We start from the raw sequence: 13,518 nt of genomic DNA, 5'->3' as shown, positions 1-13,518 counted from the left end.
TTGGATGGTCATTTGTCATGGATGCTTAATTGAGGTCCCTTCCCTGCAAGGTGTTGGACTAGACTAGCTGACCATTGGGGTCTCTTCTAACTCCACAATTCTGTGACTCTATGATTTTGCTTTGATCTCTGAACTTACCTCTTAGCATAACCAGAATTCAGGGATCATGCTCAGTCTGCTTGTACAAGGAATTTCAGAGATTTCTTTAAAATGTCTCTTGCATTCTTCCCAGATCCCTGTATCTTTATGACAGTGATAACTAATACTATTTTGAGGAGGTGTTGCCTCCACTACAGCCTTTAAAATGTAACAGAATGAGGTGTTGAATTAAGTTTTCCGGAATAAGTTTGCCCAGAATAAATGATTATCATGTGATGCGATGGAAGGGAACATATTGATTTCATTTAGGTTTTGCTATTTTTTGTGTGTATTGTGTTAAATTACTCTGTCAGGAGTTAAGATCAGCCAGGCTGACCATCATTTGTGTCCCATCAGTGGGATTTGTGCATTGGGTGTGGTGTGGTGTGGTGTGGTGGGCTTCCCCATGTAGCATCCCAGCTCTGGAACTTCCTATCCCAGCCATAGGCAAACTCAGCCCTCCAGATGTTTTGGGACTGCAACTCCCATCATCCCTAGCTAACAGGACCAGTGGTCAGGGATGATGGGAGTTGTAGTCCCAAAACATCTGGAGGGCCAAGTTTGCCTATGCCTGTCCTGTCCCTTGAAATTTGGTTTGCATCGTCACTGCTGTTGTTTAGTCACCAGCTCAAAAGATGGCTTTAAACACAGGTGTTTGGGTGTTAACCCTGATGTTCCTTGGATAATAATAATAATAATAATAATAATTTATTATTTATACCCCGCCCATCTGGCTGGGCCTCCCCAGCCACTCTGGGCGGCTTCCATAAAAACCAAAAATACAATAAAATATCACACGTTAAAAGCTTCCCTGAACAGGGCTGCCTTAAGATGTCTCCTGAATGTCAGGTACTTGTTTATCGCTTTGACATCTGCTGGAAGGGCGTTCCACAGGGCGGGCGCCACTACCGAGAAGGCCCTCTGCCTGGTTCCCTGTAGCTTTGCTTCTCGCAATGAGGGAACCGCCAGAAGGCCCTCGGCGCTGGACCTCAGCGTCCGGGCAGAATGATATATTTGTAGTGTATCTTAGAGTTATTTTTTATGATTTTATCAGTATTGCAATTTCCTTGAAATTGTTTTTACTCGTCTTGAGATCTTTGGCTTATAAGGGCATGATAGAAATGATCCAGTTATATGTTTGATTGCCTCTGTAACTCAGATGATGCTTATCCCAAAACAAGCATCCCACCTAACTTGCAGTCCACAAAAACACTGGCAAGGAGGTCAGGTCAGCTGCCCATCCCTGTTCTGGCAGTGGCTTTTCTCTCTGACTCAAGTGAATTGATAACAACAGGGGGCCCAGGCAGGCTTTAAAGTTTGTTTAAGTGATTAATGCAAATGAGGTGTGGAGATATAAGAAACTGGAAAAGTGCTTAGGGTGGGGCCCCAATTATCACATCTTTGCTAACTGGAGCTTGCAGGGATTCCAGAATAAAAACCAAGGGAAGGGTGTGCCTGCTGAGCTTGATTTCCTTCATAAATGCAAGTTAGAACAAATATTTAGAATTCTAAAATTTCAAACTGTTGCCCTGAAATGTAAGAGACTAAAATCCCCCAAAGATAAATAATTAAAAGTAGAAGAACTAGTGAAGAAAAGAGTCGTGCAAGGGGTGTAGGTACGTGCTTATCTTCCTTTAGATTTTAAAAGTTCTTTGTAGGGTCATCTGGCTTATCATTAGAAATGCATGGTCTGCTTTACATCAGGCAGGAGAATTTTTGTTAGATGTGTTTTAAAACCTGCTCCTCTGCATGGTTATTCAGAGGCAAGTCACACTGAGTTCAGTTTACTCCCTTGTAGTTGTGTAAAGGACTTTCAAGGCCACAATGAAAGCCCAAGGCAGATCGTCTTATATGACAAAAACCTTTTCAATCCTGATTCCTGAATAAGAAACAAACCCCAGAGTGTAGCTCTTCCTGGAGCATAGTTGCCAACTCCCTGGGGCCCTGGGTGCCTGAGCACCCACAAAATTCCCCATGAAGGGACCAGGCACCCACAAATTTAGGTGACAGGGCTGCATGGCACCCACAGCCCTAGGCACCCATGGTCACGGGGGGCAAGCTGGGACTTGCCCTGAAGGCAGAAGTTGAATGCATGTAGCACTTTTTCATACTGAACAGTATTTGGAACATGAGACTGAAGTGTGCCTCCAATAAAAACCCAAAACAGCTGTGCCTTGACTATCTTGGGGTTTGGAAAATGTTCACATATGAACTGTTTGGTAGAACCAGAAAATGACAGCATCCCCAAAACTCAATACAAGTGCCATCTGGAAATGTTATATAATTTATCTTGATTGATTTTACTACCTTTTTGTCCCGGCTTTGCTCCAAAGAGCTCAGGGTGACTTGCAGGTTCCTTCCCCTATAGCAGGCATAGGTAAACTCAGCCCCCCCCCCGATGTTTTGGGACTACATCTCCCATCAACCTTGACCACTGGTCTTGTTAGCGAGGGATGATGGGAGTTGTAGTCCCAAAATATCTGGAGGGCTGAGTTTGCCTGTACCTGCCCTACAGCAACCTTATGCAGAGAGAGAGAGGGAGGGAGGGAGGGGAGAGAGAGAGAGAGAGAAGTACTGAGGCTCGTGAGTTTCATGACTCAGTGAGAATTCGATTCTGGATCCTCTGTGGTCTTTGGCACTCAAAGCACTGCACTATACTGACTCTCAAAGGGGAATTTGGAATCTGTACATTTGAGTAGTTTGTCTTGTTGCTTGCACTTTTGGGGAGTCAAAATGGTGCATGCTGTTCAAGATCATGTGATACGGCAGTGAATTATAATAAACACTTCAGTCTTGCAGAGCAGACATGCAAGCTACAGTTATCACTTTCAAACTGAAGCTCTTAGTTTATCATCACTGACACAGAGGTGTACCTTATAGTTCCATCATCACCTTTCATTTTGCATGCATCTTCTGATACACAGGTGGCTCTTGAAAGTGTGCTTTATGCCTTCCAAAGATAACAGGAGATGCTGCCTTGACCGGTTCTTAATGCCATCTGATGAATTATTTTTAAAAACCCTTCTTATCACAGTTCATCTTCTTTGAAAGTCAGCAGTTGTTGTTTCCAAGAGTCCTGATGTCTTGTGCGCTTAGTAAGAATCTTGTAGGCTAGCCTTTTTTTCCACTGTTTGAAAGCCAGCAGAAAGTGGGGAGGTGAGATGGTGGCTTGTTCACAGACAGCTGACCTGCCGTTTTTGGGAACATTTGAAAGGTACAGGAAGAGGGAAGCAATCCTTTGACAAGGAGAACTGGAGCTTCCTTGCACACAGATGTTCGACACACACATAGACATGGGCACACACAGTATTCAGCTTAGCCCTATTTTGGCTTTCAGGCAAACTGTGGAAGAGAAGGGAGCACACATGTAAGCCCCACCCTATACCCCGAAGTGTGCCAGCTGTGTTTTAAACATGAAGGTTTGAAGAAGAAGCGTTCCTGACCGCAGGGATCTTTGGAGCGTGTTCAACTGAATGCATGGGGGTCTAATGTGGTGCCAGAGCATGTGGGGCATTTGGAGTTGGGCTGGTATACACACCCCTGTCTTCCTCCACAATTTAAGCCCTTATGTGTTTGCTCAAACACCTGAATAGGGCTGATGTCTAATAAGAAACTGAACCCGCGTGAGGCCTTCCGTGATTTTCTTCTCAGCTACTTTTCTCATATGTTGCCGTCAGCAGAAAAGATACTATTGCACACTGTAGAGATAAAGGTAAAACAGAAATAGTGTTATGACAGCTTTTGTGTTTGGGGAGAAAATCAACCCATCAGTAGGGAAAGGTTTTCATGCTGGCAAGAGACCCTGTAGATCATAAGCAGTTCAAAACTGAGCTGATCTTAATGATCGAGCCAAAGCTAAACACTTCTAAGTCCCATTCATTCCAGTAAGTGTATTAAGTGTGTACTTGAATTTCTTGCAGTGGAAATCGAAATGGATTTAACTGTATAGCTTTGGTTGGATTGTGGTCAGTGTTTGGAAATCTCTGGGTCACCTGTGCAGTTTTAAGCACTTTGTATATACCTACATTTGCAGGAAGATATGCTGAAAAGGATTTTCTACTATGTCATTTTTAATTTTAAGGAACATATGATCATACAGTAGCATGTGAGGAGCTCAAAGGCATTTGGAAGCTTCAATTAAGAATTAGTTTGGTATATATGAGTTTCCTTTATGGAGCATTAAAAAAAAAAAGATCATTTGCTTACTGAGTTTTTTCTCACCTTCTAATGTATTCCTTATGCCACATGCCTGCACATTATTGTGTTGCTCCATGAAAATTCAACTTTTTCTTGCAACACAACTGAGAACAAGAGTGGGTTTTTAATTGGGCTGGAGGGCAGTAACTAGGGATGGAAGAATCAGCCTTTTAACTGATGCTTGTCACGTCTGCATGTGTTTGCTCATAAGTCTGTTCCCTAGTGTCTGTATTTTTGTTTTTAAATCAGCATTTAGATAAGTATTTCAATACATGTTTCTAAGAATGATTTTCTTTAAACAGAAGCATTTTAAACAATCATTTTGATAAGTGGAGAACAGAGTCAGAAGATTCAGGAAGTATGAAACCTGGTTGATAGCTATGTGGCAATCCACACCTTAGTTTGGAACAGCCATATCAGGGCCAATTCATATTGAAATTCAGAAAGATTCTTCATGCTTCCGTAACAGCCATATAAAATATCGGAAAGAAACAATAGTTGGCCCACAAAAATAAGATTCTGACAAAACAAAAGACTGTTTGCCTGGATGGTCTGATCGTACAGTTAACAGAATTCTCAATAACAATTGAGAGTTTAGAGTAAGGAGTTAACACTAAAGAACTTCAGCACATGTAACTACAAAACAACTGGACAGGAGTGTCTGGTTTGTTTATTGCAAAACTGTACATGTAGAAAACCTCGTTTTATCACCATTTTGAAACCTCACTTTCTAAGCTGCAGGAGAACTTCTGGTTGGTTGTTTTTACTGCTTCGGGATTAGTCAGTGCGTTTGTCACTGGTGTTTTTACAAATGGTGATTGCTAACTTTTACAGCTGACCATTAGGAGTTGGATAAATGTATATGCTGATCTTGGACAATGAGAAACTTCAGCACAGTTTTCGTTTTTGTGTTTACTTGCACACTGGCTTGAGCGCATGCAAAGACTTCTACTTGTGTGGTATGGGTTCCTGGTGTGCATTACAAATAATGGCCTTCTCAAGGGTCAAAACATCATGTGAATGGTATCAGGAAGCCAAACCATATGAGAAAAATATGTCGCATGCACCTGAAGTGTATGTACAAGGAAAAATACAAGTGTAGAGTCATTGATAACCACGTGGGGAAAAGGAATGTGAGGTGAAAGTCACAAATGCCAGGCAAAGTAATATACATATATTAAGACTTACACCCCTGAAGAGGGGCTCACAATTCCCTGTGCATAGAAATGTAGGTGTCATGGTGAATGTTTCTAGCTTGGCATGATTGTTTCAGTGTGCAGGATATTTTTTCTTCTTAATGTGAGAATTGTTTCACTAAGAAGCTGACACGTTTACCCCCACCTGCTTTTTATGATAAATAGGCCAGTCTCACGTATGCAGATGCCCTCCAGCTTAATTTCTGAATACTGAAAATGCAAATGCAATATCTCTCATGTATGAATTAAACCTGTACTGTTTGTGTAATTGGTGTGCCTTGTCTTCGATCTTTCGTCACACAAGTACCTCTTCAATAACAAGCAAAGAGTACCAATATAATTCCAGTACTATTCCTGTACCGGTAGTGAACTGGGTGCATCTATTTCTGTAAAGCTGCATTAAAGTTTCTGTGTCTTAAATACTGTGGGAGAAGAGCACAAACTAAAGATTTCTATTCTATTTCCCCCTGTCTTCTGGAAGGAACTTGTGGAGTATTACAAGCACCACTCTCTCAAAGAAGGCTTCCGAAGTCTGGATACAACTCTTCAGTACCCATACAAAGAATCCGAAAATTCGCTGGACCAAAGGAGCAACAGAGCAAGTGGGAACAGAGCATGTGGCAACTGTGAGCATTAGAATTTGCTGTCATTTAATAACAAAGGAATAGCAGGAGGTTAAAAACATCTTCATTTTGCATTTTTGACACAGAACCAATTAATATGATAATGCTTTTAGCTAGGTTTTTTTGTTTTGTTTTGTTTCCCTGCAGCTAAGCAGAAACAGGATCTGCTGACAGGTTTATGAACAGGTCTAGTTAGACTTCCTGACTGCCTGTCCTTAAATCAAATCACCGCTCAAACATCTATTAAAAATGTAAGTGAGCGATTGATTTGTAAACAGACATTTTGCATTGGCTGCGCTGTTTTCGGCTACATGAATTAATAAACATGTAATTCTAATCTTGCATTTGGCATTTAAATGAATAATTTGTGTGATTTAAAACCATAGATTATAGAGCAGAATTTCTGTGAAAAAAACTTTTCTTAACAGATTTTCTTCTACAATGTTGCTCTTGTTAGAATATCTTTCTGGGGCCTGACTAGATATTGAATGGAAGGCTTTGGCATGAGAACCTGAATCACCATCGAACATCGAAAATTCATTAGGGGAAAGGCTCATATTTGAAGAGAAAAGGCTGGGTGTGTGCAGTAATAATAATAATAATAATAATTTATTATTTATACCCCGCCTATCTGGCTGGGTTTCCCAGCCACTCTGGGCGGCTTCCAACGGAATATAAAAACAATACAGCATCAGACTTCCCTAAACAGGGCCAATAGACAATGAACAATGGCTAGAGAAAAGAAGTTTCAGAAGGGGAATGCAGTGGAAAAGCAATAGGCAGGGGAAGGGTTAAGCTTTCCCACTTCTCCTCTCCCCTAACATCTAATGACAACCTGCTGAATATAGTCACAATGTGTTACTGGACTACAACTCCCATAAACCCTGACCATGAACCGTGTTGTCTGGGACTGATGGGAGTTGTAGGCCAACAACCTTTGGGGGGGGGGAGCACAGGCTCCCCATCCCTGGACTATGGGGTGGGTATCCAGTGGACAGAATGAATAACATTTATGTCATTTGAATGTGTGCTCTCTCTCTCCTTCTCTTTTGTGTGCACGTACTTGCACACCCCACCCCACTCAAAAGCATGTCTTCATTACCACTTGATCAGCAATTGACAATGTACAGTTGTACCTTGGTTCTCAAACGGAATCTGTTCCGGAAGTCTGTTTGACTTCCAAAAACATTTGCAAACCAAGACATGGCTTCCAATTGGCTTCATGAGTTTCCTACACTCAATTGGAAGCCACATTGGACGTTTGGGTTCCAAGGAACGTTCGCAAATCGGAACCTTACTTCCAGGTTTGTAGCGTTCGGGAGCCAAAGTATACGCATACCAAGGCGTTCGAGAACCAAGGTACGACTGTATATAAAATTCATCTTTTTAGACATAAGGAATTGAGTGTGGCCTAATAATATTCCATTGATAAATGGAAGCATGTTGATAAACTGCCAGATGATCGGTAGATGTTCTTCAAAAACAAAATTGCACTGTTTTAAGCAAAGTAGGTCCATAGAACACTCAATATCTGATAAGGAGGAAGGAATGCTTTTAATGTTGTTGACAAACAAACAAAAAGATCCCATTATGGCCACTCATGGCTCTAATTTTGAAGAGCCTGTCACTTTTTGCTCATTTTAGATGTTCACCTCTTATTTCCGAGAGCTTTTTATTTAGCAGACGAGGCTTGTAGGAAAATAAATAGGACACTCTCACATATGTTGCTTAAATCAGGCAGTTTTTCTATCACTTTGTAATATGGATGTAACACCTGCATTGCCTACAGCACACTGTAAGATGGGAGACACCTGAATTGCCAGCAGTACATGTGGAAAGGATCTGGTGGTCTTAGTAGACCTCAAGCTTCACATGAGTCAACAGTGTGATGCAGCAGCAGCAAAAAAAGTGAATGCTATTCTAGGTTGCATCAACAGAAGTACTGCTCTATTCTGCCTTGGTCAAACCACACCTGTGGTCTGGGCACCACAATTCTGGGCACCACAATTTAAGAAGGATATTGACAATCTGAAATGTCTGCAAGAGGACGGCAACCAATTCCTGCATTGCTGGGGGTTGGACTAGGTGTCCCTCAAGGTACCTTCCAGCTCTAGAATTCTACGGTTCTACCTTGTCTGCAGTGGTGAAGTAAGACCTACTTGCCAGTCCAACCAGCTTTTGTATGTGGAATGGGGAGGGGCTGCCATCTTGTCTGTCTCAGGCAAAAAATGCCTTTGGCCATCTTCATAAATCCCATTGAATTCAGCAGGACTTAGTTATGTGTGTGTGTGCATAGAATTAAACAAAATTATCTTGTCCTTCCTGTTGAGTTCTCTACTCCCCATTCGGTTCTCCCCATCAAACAGTCTTTGTTGTTTTGCCAGTTTATGATTTTCTTTTCTTTTCTGCCTAACACCCCTTTCTAATGCTTATTTCAGTTTCTAATTCATGTACATGCATTCCTTTTTCCTTGCAATTGCTTGAGAGCTTTTAAAATCCCCACTTCTTTCTCTTGTCTCACTTCGTTTCATGGGTCTGTTATTTTATTCTAGTTATTCTTGTGTAGGAACAGGCACAGGTATCGTACACACATTCTTGTTAAATTAGTAAATGCAGCTAACGTTAATATAATTAACTCCTGCTTCTCTTCCCCTGACTTTCCCCTGTTGAGCATGAATATCTAAAGCGGGATTGTAGGTATGTGGTTAACTGAATGTGCCTATGATCCTCCCCATGGCTGGGAACTCTGCATGAGTATTGTAACCAAGGAGGATAGTAACTGCATTCATGCAACTGGGTTTATGTCTCCCCTATTGATCTTCTTGCTTAGTGCAGGCCTGGCACTTTGCTCCACAGATACAGATACATTTTGAGAACTCCTGAATAGGTCTACAGTTTTGGGCCTGATTCAGATGGGACAACAAAAAATGTGGTTTGTTATTAGAAGGAGCCACACTAAACCCTTTGGGTTCAAGGGGAAAGAGATCTGAAGCGTTTGCTTCAAGTTTTGCTTCTTCTGATGTTTGCCATTGCAGCAGAAAGTAGTTTGTGCAAGCCTCTGTTTCCAAACCAGAATCTGAAGTCACAGTTCTGTTGTGGTTTCATTTATATCTGCTTTGAACACAAAACCAGTTTGCAGCGTTCACATGAAGTGGTCAAACTGCTGTATTCTACAACTGGAAGCAGAAGTTTGGGGAGTGTGGGAACTAAGGTTGTACTCATCATATATTACTGCTACATTTGAACTGGGCTTAGGCATCTACTCTGTTCACAGTTTTAATGGGATTAATATCCTGTTCTGACCTCATGCTATGTATCCTCATCTAAAGTCAGGTCCTGAGTTACTTCACTGTTTAAATAATTTCACTATAATAACTAATAGTTTATGCTCATACCTACTTTCTACCATGTGAATAGTAGTTTATGAAAAAAATCTACTCTTTTGTTTATTCACCATGCCAGGGTGCACCAATCTTTTTGGGTCCATGGGCACATTTGCAAACTGCTTTAGGTACCAGACACACACTATAACCAAGTACATACCACAACCTGTTATTATGTTGACCGTAACATAAATGCTTCTTTCAAGCCTCATTTCAGCAGGTGGAACGGCAAGGGCTAGACAGGTGCCAGGGAAGGCTTCCACCCATGGGTGCAACATTGATGATTTTGCACTATGCCATTTTAAACACACACACACACACACACACACACACACACACACACACACACACACTTTCCAAAAGTCCAACCAGTTCATATTTGATTTACCCATATTCATGTGGTTCATCCAAGTCTCTTAATATCCAGAAGAATCTTGCCTTTTTCCTTTACAGAAGTCCTGTTGATTTGCCTTACAAATGCTTGCACACATTTCTGATACAATTTGAAAACCTGATCCAAAGGCACATTTAAGAAGCCACACTGAGTTCTAAGGGTAAAGTGGCTGATAAATCACCAGTGAAGTAATTAAAGGCTGGATTCTCCTAACCCAGCCTTCCTCAACCTGGTGTGCTCTAGTTATTTTGGACTACATGGAAGTCGTAGTCATTGGTCACGCTGACTCTGACGGATGAAAGTTGTACTCCAAAACATCTGAAAAGCAGCAGGTTTTCAGGGGAAGATGTTTCTAAGGATTTCTCGGCTGTGTTGCAAAAAATAAAAAATAAAAAGAATGTCCCATTCCTTAGTTTCACCAAGGAAAGACTCCACATGCCCTCCCAGAGCCTATATGTAAAAACTATTTTCTTGACCTTCCTTTTAGGAAAAGAAATCAGTGACTTGTCCAGTGGGACTGGAAATTCATAGCTGATTAGGAATTTGAACCTTCATCTTCTTAAAGACTCAGGCTAGCATCCTCTCATCTTATATCTCCATATAAAATGTTTAAAAAGGGAAAATAGTGATCTAACATGCTCCCTTCACCTCATGCTAATAGAGGGGAGTTGGCCAAGGATTTTGCTAAGAGGCTCAGTCCCAACCCAGGAACAGTTTTCCTCCATAGAATGCGAAAGAGAAGTATACCTTACCAGCCTTCCTTTTCAACCTGCTAATCCTGCAGCATTGCTCAGGATTGTTGAAAAAAAAAGGAAGTAATATTGAACTAGATTGGAAAATTGTCAGCTCTTTCTTGGTTTCTTATTTCTATTCAAAATGCGGTTGAAGCCATAATTATGTGGTTCTTTTGCAATGACCTTGTGGGATCCAGGAAATAGCAGAGTGAGCTTTACTGCAGCCTACGATGATTACTTGTGCATTTTTGGGCCTATGTGGTTTCTAGGGCAAGGTTGGAGTCAGGTATTCTGTGCCACATTATTTGTTGATTTGGGCTATGGTGGAGTAAAGGTGGCACTGCGGTCTAAACCACTGAGCCTCTTGGGCTTGCCGATCAGAAGGTAGGCGGTTCAAATCTGCGCGATGGGGTGAGCTCCCCTTGCTCTGTCATAGTTTCTGCCAGCCTAACAGTTCGAAAGCATACCAGTGCAAGTAGATAAATAGGAACCGTTGTGGCGGGAATGTAAACGGTGTTTGCATGTGCTCTGGCTTCCATCACGATGTCCCATTGCGCCAGAAGTGTTTTAGTCATGCTGGTCACATGACCTGGAAAGCTGTCTATGGACAAACGCCATCTCCCTCGGCCTGAAAGCAAGATGAGCGCTGCAACCCCATAGTTGCCTTTGACTGGACTTAACCATCCATGGGTCCTTTACCTTATTTACCTTTTTACCTTATGGTGGAGTACCGAGACCCTTCTGCTTTCTGCTGCACTGGAATGTCAGGAAAGTGAAGGGGTGAAGTTAGTCTCAGCCACTTCCCATATGAGCTAGTACTATGTGCAAGGTAAGATAGGGGGAGGGGGGGGACAGATGTAGCCTCCAAGGGGAGAAAGAAAAGAACATAAGTTCTTTCCCTAAAGAACTCTCCTATTGCATACCCTCCAACACTTCTCCAATGAATATTATTCTTATTCCATAAGAAGAAGAATTTTATTATTTATACCCCACCCATCTGACTGGGATGCCCCAGCCACTCAAGGCGGCTTCCAACATATATAAAAACATAATAAAACATTTTTAAATCTTCCCTATACAGGGCTGGCTTCAGATGTCTTCTAAAGGTTGTACTCCTCTCCTTGGCTTGGGAGTTGCCTAACAACATACCCTCCAACATTTTTTCTGATGAAAATAGGGACATCCTAAGGAAAAGCAGGACATTCCAGGACCACATCAGAAACTGAGATAGGCTTCTGTAAATCTAGGACTGTTCCTGGAAAATAGGAACACTTGGGAGGGTCTGCGTACCACATGTGATAGGAGAAGTTGCACATATTAAACATCTCCCACTATGCAGCTGTTAAAGGTGTCGTCTTTGATTCAGGAAATGGCAGCAGTGAGGTGGCTTATTTATGCTCTGCATGATGCTGCTCACAATACAAAGTGGTACATCTATGTTAGGAAGTTTTTAGTGTCTAGCAAGTAGTGCCTAAAAAGTAACGATTGTGCATGCATTTTGCTGCCCTGTCGTGAACAGGAGTGTTGTTGAAACAACAATGCAACCAACTTCTGCGTGCATACATTTGAGAGAAAATCAGCCACAAAACTGGGAAGTTTGAATTCATATTATTTTGCTTGTTTATTCTAGAAGCCACCCCCAACTCAAAGTGACACACGTGTTTTCCTTTCCTTGCTTTTCCCATGCCCCAAATTAACAATCCTGGGAGATAGGTTAGACTAAGAGAGAGTGGCTGGTCCTATAAGCTTCGTGGGTGATTGGAAGTCTGAACCTGGGTCTTCCCCACCATAGTCTTGATGCTCTAAGCACTAACAATGCCAGACTGGCTTTCGAAATGCCCGCTCTTCCAAGGTGGAAGGCATTGACTAATGGCTTCATTCTGCACACTGTGCATTGCTACTAATTCTGAGGTGGGGGAGGAAGTGGTGGGGAATGGAGCTATACAAGTGGAGGAGTTAGAGCAAATCCACAGCCTTTGTACCTCAGCTCGGTAAGAGGAAAAGAAAAAGAAAAAAGGAAGGCACAGATTTTTGAGTTTGGGGAGTCTGAAAAAAACACCAAGTTTCTTCAGGGAAATCCATGTTTCTTGTTAACAGAGACAGCCACACCATACCTTTGAAACACTTTTGTACCATTTTATGAGGTATGAAGAATGCAGGGAACTGTAGTTTGTTGCAGGTGCTTGGAATTGCATAGGTCTGTGAGGCCAGCACCCTTAACAAACTACAGTCCCCTGGATTCTGTAGTTAAAAACAGAAGTGTTTTAAATGTATGGTGTGGGTTGCTAATATTTCAATATCATTTAACCAATTTTATCAGCAGTATTATATTACCAATATTATTTTATCAATATTTCAATGTCATTTTGCTTGTCTCTCTCTTTTTCCTTTCTTTCTCTAAGCCCCTTCTTTGTTCTGTGGGTTTTCTTTTGTAACTCCTCCAGACTACAGCTTTGTTCCCCCTTCCTCCACTCCTTTCTGGTCAGGTACTGCTTTACTGCTTTTATATTTCTTCTCAATTTGCTTCTGTTTTGCAAATAAAATATTTCTGTTTCTGTGTGCAGTGCAAGCTAGGGAAGGGACGGATTCTCCCCCTGCCCCCCCCCCATTTGAATATAATTTGACTAAACACCAAATTATGGTTTATAAAGATGGTCTCAAAGCCTTTTGAAAGTGACTTATTTCTGAACAGCTACTCCATGGCTGGGAAAATATTTAACCTGGTCAAACAAGTGAATGGGAAACCATTGCCATGTGATCTCACACACAGATGAACACATACAAAGTTTGGTTAGCCAATGTTTTCTCAGCAATGCAGGTGCTGCTCTCAAATAGGTGATTGCCATACATTTG

At 41.7% G+C, this 13,518-nt stretch overlaps 1 protein-coding gene across 2 annotated transcripts in view; it reads left to right on the top strand.

The window, feature by feature from the left end:
- VAV3 (vav guanine nucleotide exchange factor 3) overlaps positions 1-13,518 on the top strand; it is a 193,820-nt gene that overhangs the window by 170,059 nt on the left and 10,243 nt on the right. Inside the window, exons 25-26 of one of the 2 annotated variants that reach the window (XM_081195080.1) lie at positions 6,013-6,157; positions 13,068-13,151. In XM_081195080.1, the coding sequence (XP_081051206.1) occupies positions 6,013-6,157; positions 13,068-13,151 (229 nt within the window). The remainder of the gene's footprint in view (positions 1-6,012; positions 6,158-13,067; positions 13,152-13,518) is intronic. The other variant, XM_081195081.1, reaches the window with a different exon arrangement.

This window comes from Podarcis bocagei (genome assembly GCF_964188305.1).
Source record: "Podarcis bocagei genome assembly, chromosome: 5".
In the NCBI taxonomy this organism is placed as follows: Eukaryota; Metazoa; Chordata; class Lepidosauria; order Squamata; family Lacertidae; genus Podarcis; species Podarcis bocagei.
Note: the sequence above shows the minus strand (reverse complement) of the source record. Positions and strands in the feature narration are given on the sequence as shown.